This window comes from Saccostrea echinata, unplaced genomic scaffold, assembly GCF_033153115.1.
Source record: "Saccostrea echinata isolate AGI-Se365-2 ecotype Australia unplaced genomic scaffold, CSIRO_AGI_Sech_v1 ptg000030l, whole genome shotgun sequence".
Taxonomy (NCBI): domain Eukaryota; kingdom Metazoa; phylum Mollusca; class Bivalvia; order Ostreida; family Ostreidae; genus Saccostrea; species Saccostrea echinata.
The window spans coordinates 11,379,364-11,393,036 of record NW_026889779.1 but is presented as its reverse complement, the minus strand read 5'-3'; the positions used below and the strand labels follow the sequence as shown (position 1 = coordinate 11,393,036).

Genomic DNA, 13,673 nt, shown 5'->3' with positions numbered 1-13,673 from the left:
TGATTTTACGCCTGTGTTCGTGGAAACGTTTCGTTGCGAGCCTTAATTACACATTTATCCGTATCAGGACCTTATTAGAGTGTTTATCATTGTCTTTAGTATCATTACTATTTTGCTCCTGAGATTAAATCCCCCATGCATTTAAATTGCATTGCAGTCGTAAAAGTAAAAGAGCACTTGAAGTGTGAAAAACAGAAGGATGGCCAATTTTCTGTTACAAATACTCTGATGTGTGAACACTGAATATTCAACATGAGAATGGTTTGGATGTCTTCGTCAATAATAATATTGCAATTATCATTGCTGTGGTTATCTGGGATCATCGGTGTCAAATTCGGTAAGTGTTGATATGCAAAAAATGAAATTTTATCAACAAATGGCATAGAACATGTATGGGCCAATAAAAATGTAATGATCTCTCATTAGCTAATAAATTAAGGAGGACCTGTCACAACTGACACACGTAAAGCAAATACTCAGCAATGTTCATCAAATAATTCGTAATGGAGTTAGCGCCTCTCTGAGCCGAACGTTTCACTTTATTGATCCTCCTAAGTTCTACAAGATAGGAAGTATAATTGCTTAGTTCACAAGAGAAACCTCATAGCTCCAATTTGGGTGCAGAAATCTATTGATTGGTTATGCTGAGGTTTTATGGTAATTGTACCTCACTGCAACCAGAAAAAACTCTCGATTTTCTTGTTTACATACAAATATGCCAGATAGAACCCTCTTTCTTGCATTTTAAATATATGTATTTAATAGAAGGGTCGCACTTTTCTATCCCATCTGATCCGTGACACAATAGAAGCTTTAAACAATTTATCCTTTTTAATAAAATATTCGGAGGTGTATGAATGTATACCACTGTCACACAGAATTTTCATTGTGAGTTTTTTTTTTTAAGATAACTGAACCACAGCAAGTTGAAATCATTTTATGTACATGTAATTACTTTCACTGCAAAATCTAGCTATTTGCACTATATACTAGTATTTATATTTAATATTGTGTGTGTGAAGACCATCAAATTGCATTTAATTTAAAGCAACTTCCCTTTTCTTTTAACTTTTTTCAGATTTCTAATGCTTTGAAGAGTTATTCACTGCAATGTATATTATTTTGTTCAACATGTAAACAATGCACTTTCTAACATATTAAATAATTTGCTTCAGGTATAATATTTGACCATGACTCGGTAGATGCCATTCCGGTCTTCAATAAATATCATTCACATAGAAGCTTTACATTCATCAACAGGACAACGGACCTATCGGACAGTTTCGCCGTCAGCAACGAAAGCAAGTTTTTTTCTGTAATATTGTTGCCTTCTATGGCCCAATCCAGCCACCTGGGTTTTTGTCTAGAAAACAGAGGGCCCTTACACGAAAATCTAAGATAAATACATTTGATTCATTATCTGTTTTTATTTAGATTTTTAGACGGTGATATCGAATCTTTCTGTTATCATGATAGAATTTAATTTTTAAAACAGTATGTAAGCATTAAAAGGGATATTTTTGCCCATCATTGTTGCTATTATTATAAAGTAGAAATAGAAATAAAAGTAAATCATTCTTTGTAATATATAAAAGTCATGAATTTTCTTTAAATCTGAAAAAAAAATCATCAGCGTATATCATTTTTGCAGTTTTATTTATAAGGAAAGTTATTTTTACCAAAACCCATTAACCAAATTTTTATCATTCACTAAACTTTATTTGGACCATTCCTCACAAGAAAAAATTTCAATATAATAGGAGGGAAAAAAAATATTTTTCATTCTTAAGGATATCTATTTCAGTAAATATAAAATGTACTTATGTACTTATTTTAAAAAAGGTTGATGATAGCGAAAGAAAAAGAATCATTTATATATCAAACACACATCAGAAATGTTGCTTTTACAAGATTTATGTGTCTTTTCTAATTACGACAAGGCCACTTTAAAGTTAATCACTAAATCATAACAATATTTCTAAATTCTGATAATTTTAAAACACATATAATTTTATTGATTTAAAAACGAAAAAACACTATCTTGAAAAGTCTAGCATAGATTTTGCATAAGCTACCGTCATATTTCGATTACTGCATATGACCTACTTTGAATGGATGAGTAAAAAAATCAAAGTTTTAAAAGTAGGAGTACGTAAGTACGTATACCTTCCATACTCAAGAGTAAAGTACGTTTATCTTCCATTCTCAAGTATCTTAAGCTCAAGGTAGCAAGGATATTAGCAGTAGGGCGTTAACAATGAGATCTGCTTTGGATAATGATCAAGTGAGAGATTGAAAGCACATCAGCTCTATAGTGGATATAAGTCTTACATTGTCAACTTTGCAAGGATTATCAATGAAGATAAATAATCTACTTCAGATGCTACATTTACTTGAATATTTAAATTCTGGGTTAAAATAATTCTACATTGGCAAACTTGAATAGAAATTGCATCTAGGGATGTATAATAGTTACCGATGCTTTGTATCTGCACGTGACCCGCACTTACCAAACGAGTGATAACGTTAAAATTTCAGAAAGAGATTCATTCCCTTACATTTACAAGCTCAACAATTATGAACTTTGCAAAGATGTAGCATCTGAGGATACATATAACCAGACCAAATACATTTTCAAAGCTGCATTTGACTTTTTTAAATTTTCTATACTAAAGGAAAAATATTCAAGCAATGGCAGTTTTTCTTTAAAAATCGATTAGCGACGACAATGATATTTGAATTTGTTGATATTCGTTTCTAGAAAGTGTTAAAGGACATAGAATAAAACGTGTAACTTTTGTAGGTGGGTAAAGATTGCCTTATCCTCCACTGCTGGATGATTGTAAATGTATCTTTTTGGCAAAGATATAAAAACAAAACAAAAATAATCTCCTAAAAATGCCTGATGAATCATATCAAAACCATTTGTAACAGAATCAGACTTTTATTCCTCATATTACACTCATCATGCTTATTCATTCGTATGAAGTACATCATTATTCAAATAAAACGACTAAACTTTACGAATATAAAACTTGGCATAGTACACTTCCAACGACGATTACCATCTCTAACCAAATAAAGTTTTCCTGTAGGGAATCAAGGAATTCGTTTCTATGGCAACTAAAATTGAAGAAGATCTGAATGTGAAAATTGATTTATTTTTACCGAGAATGCGCCGGAAAACGAGTGAAGCCTCGTAACGTTATAGAGAGGTTCTCATGGGATTTAAATGCCGTAATTAAGAGAGTGCGATTCCCTTGTTTAACTGGCGGGTCTGCAAATGTTTCATCGAGATTTAAAATAAGATTTTTTTCTGAAAACGACCCAACTTGTAGATCACATTAGTCATAATCTGGCTGACTAAATTAAAAAAAAAATTAAGCCAGAAAATTGAAGAAAGGAAAACGAAAGTGTAACCAACTAATTAATCAGAGCATTTCAATACAAACTTATACGTCCATTTTTTTCCTAACATACAGACAATCAGAATTAAGTCTATTCACAATCTTTTGGGAACACAACAAATTAAGATATTTTTAACGTTAGTTATTTCTTTTAGTCTGCGCCCAACTAGAAGAAGACGTCATTGGAATAATAGGTGTTTGTGGGAAGTGTGCCCTGGCCACCATCCAGTCATACAGCGACGCCTTCGAAGTGCCATTCTTCCTGATCACTGACGCGCCAATTCCCGATGACGTCACAAGATTTTCTTTTCAATTCTATTTAACTCCAGTGTTTATTCAAGGATTTCTAGACATCGTTATTGAAAAACAATGGCAGAGAGTTTTCTACATATATGATACAGACGAAGGTCAAAGAGCCCACATATAGACAATGTTTTAATTTGTTCATATGTTAATCAGTTGTTACATAAACTAAGCTTTTCATTTAGCAATATTATCATAGATAGCAACATTACATGAGAGTTTAAATTAGTATAAAACACTGCGTATGCACCGAACGCTTAATATAATTCCTAAAGAAAAATAAACTCAACTGAAAGAATGACCTTAATCGTTATTAAAAAGATACAAAAATTACGGACTAACTGCTTGTTGTATTTCTTAGGTTTACTGAGGCTTCAACAAATACTTAATATAATAAATGCTCAGAAAGAGCCAAAGTTGGACATTATATTCCTGAGAATTCCCGATGCCGAGGTCTGTAAAGAGAAGATCGTTCAGTTCTACCAGCACGATGAATCAGACTTGCGGATTTTTCTAGACCTACCAATAACGGAAATAGAAACAACAATAAAGTTACTTGTGAGTGCATTATTTGGCAAATGTGACAAAGCCATTCATATTATATATTGGTATTTTGTTTCTAGTAAAGTACACGGATGTTAGAAATTGAAATAGAACCTAATAAAATTAAAGCAGTGAAATATTGTTTGTAAGTCTTAAACATTTATATGCAATGTATATGCTGTAAGACTGGATTTTTCTTTCTCTTTAGAAAAAGACGCCTCAAATAATGATGAAACGTTTTCATTTTCTTCTCACAAGATTGGTAAGAAACTAAACTACTTCTAATATATAATCAGCAGCTTTAGAAGGGATAATTAGTTTTGACATAACGATTTGGTTGATATTTGCAGGGAATTTCTCAGATGAGTGAATCTGTCCTTACAAACGGAGCGAATTTTACGGGTTTCCATATATGGCCTAAAAATGTGTTGATGGAAAAAGAATGGATGAAGACATTTAACACTACTGAGATAAAAGTAAAGAGTTAACTTCTAAATAGTAAACTTGCTTTTACAGTTCTTTTTTGCAGTCTTTTTTTCAATGAATAAATATACAATACAATCAGTTCTTTGACGCATCTTATACATGTATTCCACGTTTACTAGCTCTTCCGATCCTAATTATATCAATCTCTTAAATTCCTAGAAAGTTAAAGCAAATTCAATACATATACATGTACTTACGAATATTTTACGTATTTTTTGTGTTAAAAGTACAAACAAGTGTATTAAATGAATATGATTAATTTAAGCCAACACATGCCCTATTGAGAGATGCCATCGCTTTTTTCAATGCCACATATAAAGAATCATATGTCAGATTTCGCCCTAAGCACAAAAAGGACCAGAAACTCTCATGTCGTCACAATAACAAAACGGTTACCTTGACGAAAAACAGGGAGATATTCACGGAAGAACTCAGAAAGGTAGTAACAGTTGAAAATACATGTAAATACAAAATCTTCTCAGCTACATTAATAAATCAAAGTTCTTGACACAAAAGGTACATATAAGACATTTTTTTAAAGATCATATGAGGAAAATTCTTTGTAAAGAAAATAAATTGCTAAGTATTGCTAACTCACCTCTTTATCGTATTAAATTAAGGGATGAAGTTTTTGGGAGAAGTTATTTGGACACTGATCCTTTACTCATTTTTTCACTCTCTGAAAATAAAAAAAATTATTAGGTATCAATCAACGGCTTAAGTGGAACTTTAAAATTTGATGAGTTTGGAGGGCGAGAAAAATTTGAACTCCAACTGATGGAAGCAACATTAGGAAGAGAACTGTCAAAGGTAAACATTAAGAAAGGCGCATGTAAGTCACTCATATACAAACGTTAAGAAAAAAAATATGTTTATAATTATCGACGATTCCCAAATTCATACTTCCGATATTTATTCATTCAGGATGGAGAATGGAGTCCAAATCCAGTTAAGGGATCTCGTTTACGAATTCACACATCTGAACATACCAGACTACCAACTCGAAACCCCAGTATTCCAAGCAACCTAAAAATGAGCATTACTACAATAGAAGTAATTATTACCTTATATTTACATTTCCAATGTCTTTGTCCGAGATAAAATTACAAATTGTAAAAATACTTTATTTCTACATAAATCTACTGGTTCATCGATAGGCGCGGTTAAAAAAAATCACGTGCGGGGCGGGACAAATAGAGACAGAAGCGGGGCTATTAGCACGGGAATTTGCAGAATCAGGAGCATGTAAATATAAGGAATAACTGTCAGATTTTTTGGATTCATGACGATGATCAATCGATTGGCTTGCGTGATAATTTTATGCATAAACGCCTTCGGCGTTTATGCAAATTATCACGCAAGCCACTCGATTGATCACATCATGAATCCAAAAAATTAGACAGTTATTCCTTAAATAGATAAAGTAGATTATTTGTTTGTTTTGCAGAAACAGAATTTTCATACTTTAAAATATTTACGTAAATCAAAAAAAAATTAAATAAATAAATAAATAAAAGAGTTTAGAAATTCGTTCATCTATTACAGATGAGTACCAATATTGTCATATAACTGACGACCGACCAAAAACCCCAAAATCATTATTTAGAATTGTTTGATAAGAGGCATAAATATGAATGAATGAGAACATTTAACATTTTTAAAAAAAATTATTCTTGGACCATATTTTCGTATACTTTTTGAAAGGAGGGTCCTTACGTCATAGTTAAGCCTGAGTATCTAGACGAGGTACAGAGACTCCGGGACAATGGGTCACGTGTTTGTGGAAAACACTTCTTCCAGGGGTTCTGTATTGACTTGGCTGAAAAGGTGGCTGAAAAAATCAACATGACATATGACATTTGTCTCGTAAAAGACGGACAGTATGGAAAAGAATTACCAAATAAGTCATGGGATGGTGTCATTGGCGAGCTCTTAAATCAAGTAATTTGAAAACATTCTTCAACACCTCTTATAATTTTATTAAGTTATAAAGAATTTTGATCGAAGAATGAGCTTTTGATATTTTCAGGAAGCAGATGTGGCAGTTGCCCCAGTAACAATCACATCGGACAGAGAAAAAGTAGTGGACTTTACAAAACCATTTTTAAGTCTTGGCATTAGCATAATGATAAAAAAGCCTGCTGATAAAGGATCTCATATTTTCTCGTTCATGGAACCCCTTTCATCTGAGATCTGGATGTGTATTTTATTCGCCTATGTCGGGGTGAGTGTGGTGTTATTCCTTGTCAGCAGATTCAGCCCAGCGGAATGGAAGGTGGATGAAACCAACATAACAAATGACTTTACGATTTCAAATAGTCTGTGGTATGCTCTTGGTGCATTCATGCAACAAGGGTGTGATATTTCTCCGTCGTAAGTAACATGGATTTAGTTTTTTTTTAATTATAAATCTACAAATTGACGTAAGAATAAACCTTGTGGATGTGCAATATCTTGACCTGCTTATTTCAGAGCAGTTTCTGGGAGAATTGTTGGAAGTGTATGGTGGTTCTTTACGTTGATCATCATTTCTTCTTACACTGCAAACCTCGCTGCCTTTCTCACTGTAGACAGAATGAATACACCAATAAATTCAGTGGAAGATTTGGCCAAGCAAACAAAAATCCAATATGGCTGTCTCGGAGGAGGCGCAACCTACAGCTTCTTTAATGTAAATTTCTTATGTCTTATTTTTATTATTTCTTAATCTTCCCTCTTTCACTACACTTCAACAAGGCACGTACTTCTATTTTCTGGAGTGATTTTAGAATTCGAACGTTTCTATGAATACAAAATGTTATGGACAACGATTGAAAATATAAGATAATTAACGGTGAAAGATATTTACTTATTGACATCCACCGGACTTTTTTCTTACAGAAATCAAAATTTGCTCTGTATGAGAGAATGTTTGCCTATATGAACTCTGTCCCGGATGTTTTCGTGAAAAGTACAGCATTAGGCATACAGAAAGTTAGAGATTCGAATGGACTGTATGCCTTCCTTCTAGAATCAACTACCAACGAGTATACCAATTTGCGGCTACCTTGTGACACGATGAAAATAGGTTCCAACCTCGATTCAAAGGGATACGGGATTGCTACTCCTCCTAGCTCCATACTAAGGTCTTAAATCACATTTCTTAATAAAAGTTCAGGCAAAGATTCAATTTCTTGAACATATGATTGATCCAAGAAATAGTTTCAATTTTAACTGCTTAGGAATCATAAACAACTATGCAGAGACTACCTTGCTTTTAAATACAAAATCCTAGAATAGGGTAAAACAAAATATAGACTCTCCTAGAACAGAACTCAAACATTTTTATATGTCTTCTGTTTGTAAAGTTTTCACCTTTTAATTTCCCTAGAAAAAGTGGGTCGAATGTAAATTTGATCTCGGTCATCATCATTAAGCTTTAGATTAAAATACTGTAGAGCACACCATTACGTTTAGGACCATAGTAATGGATTCCTTTCAACAATTTTATTAATTAATTAAAAAAGTGTCCCAGATAAGTGTTATAGCCGAGCAGTTTCCTCTCCAAAATATACAAATGTATTTAGTATAGAACTATGAAAAAACATCTATGATTTTTTTTATCTGAATTACATGAGCTCTACCATATGCATGTAACTTTGAAATTGTACATTTCTTTTTTTTATCTTAGGGACACTTTGACCCTGGCAGTACTGGCTTTACGTGAATCTGGTGAACTGGCTCAGATCAAAAAGCACTGGTTTGATGACATGTCACAGTGCCCCGAAGATGGTCCAAATGTGAGTAAAGAGAAAATGTAAAAGTGAAAATGTTAAACATTTTCATGTGCTGATTCTTTCGTATCAGTATGTTATTTTTTATTCCTACGTGCTGTTTCCTTCATTCGTATGTGCGTGTCTTTCAGGATGGATCCCAAGCATCCTTAACCCTAAAAAATGTTGCTGGAATTTTCTACATTTTGTCATGTGGTCTCATTTTATCCGTTGTCGTGGCTGGCATTGAGTTTTTGTACAAGACTATTCTCGATTCTAGAAAATCTAAGGTAGCTTTACAATGAATTGCACTCAATATAATAAAGTACAAGAATATATCTATATGTTTTCATTTACCTACAATACTCAGTACGTTTTACACAAATCATTAAGATATTTTAAAGTGATATAGCAAAATAAGTAACGGAAAGAAATTGGTTATTCGATTTTTTGATAAAGAAGGAAATAACATGCTAACCTTGGAGAATACAATTCTTTCTCAGACCTCGTTTGGTTCCATGCTGCTATGCAAAGCGCGCCTATCCTTCCGTGGTTCTATTGACAGCAGTTCCGGCCAAACTACTCCACTCAAGAAAAACACCCCTTCCGTTAGTATACTGTTTCATATCTGTTTTTAATGTTTCATAGATAAACTTTATTTAATTATTTAAAATCCGTGTTTTAAATTCACACTGATAATTTATTTGTTTGGATCCTTTTGCTATTCATTGAAAACAGACAAAAAAATACTTATAGAAAAATTAAATTATATATTGAAGAATCTTATTAATTTCGTAGAATTTAAAATGAAAAAGTCTGATAAAAAAAACTCCGAAGGTTTCGCAGATTCAACCCTTTATATATATTTTTTATAGATATTAGACGGTGCATTCATATTCATATTAGGGGTTAAGACTGGTAATTAAAGTATACATCATACATTAAACATGTTTATACTTTCCTCTTAATAATACATTATATTATATTTCTTTGGTATGGACATGAGCAACAACAGTAATTAGTAATAAACACTAATTTGGGTTGATGTTGTAGATATTTGTATTGCAATAATAAAGACTTTCTTAATCTTTTTAGTACACGTATCCTGGGCCTTCACAACATCCGGGCTTTGATCCATACAATGATCTCCAAACCCACACTCAAGTGTGATTTCTGCAGTCTGACAGCAAAACTTCAATATTTTTATACTCATGTGTACATTACGCAATATTAGATAATATTTTTCTGTTGTTGTTTATTTTGAATGTAATATGTACATAACTTTGTTAGATTAAGATAGAATATACTTATACACATGGAAGTGTTTTGTAAGTTTTACAAAAATGAGAAGGCAAATATGTACATTGTAGTTGAAAATAATCTGTTCGCTTTATTTTTGAGATGAAAAGAATAAATTGCTAAAATTAGACTTGATTAAAATTGCTAGATAGATCTTCGGAACATGCGCCCTAGAAATAGAGAAAATATTATTCAATTGATTTTAATCTGTACAAAAATATTAAATGTGTGGTTTCGTCGCTTTTTATTGTATGCCAAAAGAACGAATTTTGAAAAAAAAAAACATAAATAAACTTACATAAAAAGAAAATATTGAATCTAAAATATAAAATAGGAAAAATTTTCAATGATCTCATCAAATTACATGTAAGCTATAATATTAGATGGTCACAGATAGGCCATATTTAATACAATAAATATAAAAAAGGTGCCACATGGTCAGGAGGTGGAGAGGAGGAGGAGGTTATGCTTAATAATACACTTCATTGATACACACTTGCATTGAATGTTAATTAAGCTTTAAATTGAAAAATACAGACATGTTTCATGGCCGAAGAAACGGGCCGGGGGGGGGGGGCGTGCCCCCCCCCCCCCGCCCATAATTTTGCAGATGTATAGATTACTATAGAAAACATTGCTACTATATGCTTGTGCCCCCTCAATAAAAACATCTGATGACCCTTTTTTTTTTTGCTTGTCAAGGAATTTTGGGTAGTTGATAGTCCCCCCAACTAAAAATGTATAGCTCTGCCCTCCAAACTGAAATTGATTCCTACGGGCCTGTTTTTCTAACTAAAATGTAAATGTGATTTTTTTTGTATGTCTTTACTGTTGAACACATATTTTCTGTTCATGGCGGCATGACTTCCTCATCTACATTACATGATGATGTAAACATGCTAGCATACTAATGTGACAAAATATAGATATGATTTATATTGTATCATTTTAGTATAGCAACTGTATATTCTTAATTTGATAAATATTAAATTAATTCTTATCAGATCTAGACAATCAATCAAAGAGTAGTTAAGGAGTTATTCATTGCTAAAATTTAGAGCACTAAGAACATTACAAATGCAGAATTCACCAAGCTGTCCCGTTATACTCATGGAGATAAACTACACGTCAATCAGGAAATTACAGGTAGTACCATTGAATTAAGTGGGAAAATTAAATATCAGTAATAATAGCACAAGCCTCAGATTGGTTTAGATTGACCGTTTTCTCCTTCAGAATTTGTGAAGAAGAGTTTTATTCTATGTTTCACCTTTTAACTGGGCATTTTGTAGATACATAGTGGCGTCAAAGTTCAGATTTAAAGCAACTTCGATTTTAAAATAGGACGACTGCGTATTGTATTTATGTAACAAATTGTAGAATATGCATGTTACAACATATTCTTTTAAGCTCAAGTTAGCTTTTCTGATGGAATTTTGTCCGTTGTAATTGTAAACTTTTTACAATTTCATTTTCTCTAGAATCTTGGGGCCAATTTCAACCAAACTTGCCAAAAAGTATACTTGGGTAAAGGGAATTCATGTTTAAATAAAAGACCACACTCTTGTTCAAAGGGAGATAATTAAGGATTAGTAAAAATTTAATAACATCTTTTAAGAATCTTCTGCTCAATAAGCACAGGGCCAGAAAAGATGAAACTTTATAAGTAAGCTTCCTGACATTGTGTATAGATTCAAATTTGTTCAAATCATGACCTCCAGGAATATGGCTGGGTTACAATTGGCGATCAAAGTTCTACATATGAATTTATAGGTAATTTTTTTTTTGAAGATCTTCTCAGGAACAGCAAAACCATGATTAGTCATTTAAATATAGAAGCATCCTCAAGAAGTGTAGATTCAAGCTGTTCAAATCATGACTCCAAGGGTAGGATTGAGCCACAAAAGGCGTTCAAAGTTTTACATAGTAATATATAGAAAAAATCTTTAAAATCTTCCTAGGACAGCAAAGCCATGATTAGTCATATTAATATTGAAGCATCATCAGGTAGTGTAGATTCAAGTTTGTTCAGATTAGGGGTAGGGCGGGGGCCACAATAAAAGATCAACGTTCTATAACGGAGTACCGTAAAATCACATATTTTCGTGGGGTCAAATTTTCGTGGTTTGAGAAAAAACTATGGGTTCGTAGGGATTTGACTTCTTGAATGAAGAATGATTAGTAGTTACATGTACGTATATGACATTTTGCATTTCGTGGTGGATATGAATTCGTGGGTATCTTCATACCTCGAGAACAACCAAAATTACCCCCCCCCCCCCGAAAATTAGTGAGTTCACAGTATGTAGGAAGAAATCTTTTCAAGATTGACAATGCCTCTAAATTTTATATCAATAAGCGAAACATTGGTAAGTTGTGTTGGTCCTTTTTTAATTATGAATACTGGGTTGTAGGGCTAAATTCAGAGATCCAATTTCTGTATAATACCTCGAGATCCAATTTCTATATAATATCTATATATAGGGAAAATATTTTCCAGAACAGCAGGGCCATGTTATTCATATTGATGCATACCAATGTTGTGCGATTAAACATTGAATATATCATCCCCGCTCCTTCCGGAGTAGATTTTGGTCCAAAATATGGAGCAATTTTTTTTTTTAGAAATTGAAGAGGGGATTTTTAAAACATCTAATGATGAAGAACAGTAGGGTCATAGTGACTCATGTGAGCGTTGGGGTTCATGGCCCTTTTCATTTATTTCTATGTATCCTTCATAAAATTTGAACCTCCATTGTAACCATGGGCCACAAATGAATAAAAAAGTTTTTTAAATCCTCAAAAAATACTTGCATATTACGTTGACAAAATAACATCGTGTGATTCTGTATTTATTTATTTCTATAAAAATTCTGGACGTCTATTGTAGCCTTAGCTTGAAAGGCCATACAAAATAATACGAATTTAAGTTGTCGCTGTTTAAAAGAAGCTTTCATTTAAGATCGAGGAAATCAGATCCATTGCTTCTAGTATAAAGTACTTTAACATATAAGCCCAACTTACTTTTATCATAAATATCACTTATAAAATTTTTATGACTGGTTACCTTCCGAAGAAAGCCCAATCCTTTATTGGATTAACCGTATCCCTTTTAAGGATGCTTTGTAAAATGTGAAGATAACGAACCGTGATCAATCTCATAAATCAAGTAAACAAAACTAATCGTGAACAGGGCAAAACACATAGCCCTGGAAACACCAGAGGTGGGATCAGGTGCCTAGGAGGAGTTAGCATCCTCTGTCGACCGGTCACACCCGCCGTGAGCTTTATTGATCAGGTAGACAGAGTACTTTGTAGTCAAATTTAGTACTGTATAGGGAAGCTTGACCCCTGGGAAACACCAGAGGTGGGATCAGGTGCCTAGGAGGAGTAAGCATCCTCTGTCGACCGGTCACACCCGCCGTGAGCTTTATTGATCAGGTAGACAGAGTACTTCGTAGTCAAATTTAGTGTAAAAGCAATAACCTAACACATGGTATGAAACACGTCAGATAAAATACGACCCGACAATAGGTGGTATTTACAAACAAGGACATTATAACGACAATAGAATTTGCAAAAAAGTTGGGAGACAAGAACACCATATGCAGGTGATGTTGGAATATTGCTACAATAAGTAAAGGAAGTTGACGATGGAAAAGCTGAGGTCATACTGTTTGTTTTACATTTTACTTGGAGTTATTAGGTGGTCATTACCGTCTATAGTCAGTGAAGCATCCAAATATGAAACTGATGTGGCAGACTCTAGAGTGTCTTTTTATTCGAGTTCACTGGAATATATAAAGTCGACATATGAATAAAAATAACTGTTGTTAATTGATTAAACGTCGTTTATATATCTAAATGTAACGTTGAAATCCAC

The 13,673-nt window shown here is 33.0% G+C and overlaps 1 protein-coding gene across 1 annotated transcript; it reads left to right on the top strand.

Annotated features, from left to right (window-relative positions):
- Positions 1-65: 65 nt before the first annotated feature.
- LOC133197302 (glutamate receptor-like) lies at positions 66-9,848 on the top strand. Its single transcript, XM_061333262.1, has 17 exons — positions 66-337; positions 1,176-1,301; positions 3,563-3,814; positions 4,072-4,268; positions 4,462-4,515; positions 4,604-4,729; positions 5,005-5,178; positions 5,442-5,549; positions 5,664-5,792; positions 6,444-6,680; positions 6,769-7,112; positions 7,212-7,410; positions 7,620-7,864; positions 8,410-8,518; positions 8,644-8,781; positions 8,995-9,099; positions 9,587-9,848. The coding sequence occupies exons 1-17, from the start codon at positions 253-255 to the stop codon at positions 9,659-9,661; spliced, it is 2,703 nt and encodes a 900-aa protein (XP_061189246.1). The 5' UTR covers positions 66-252; the 3' UTR covers positions 9,662-9,848.
- The last annotated feature ends 3,825 nt before the right edge of the window (positions 9,849-13,673 follow it).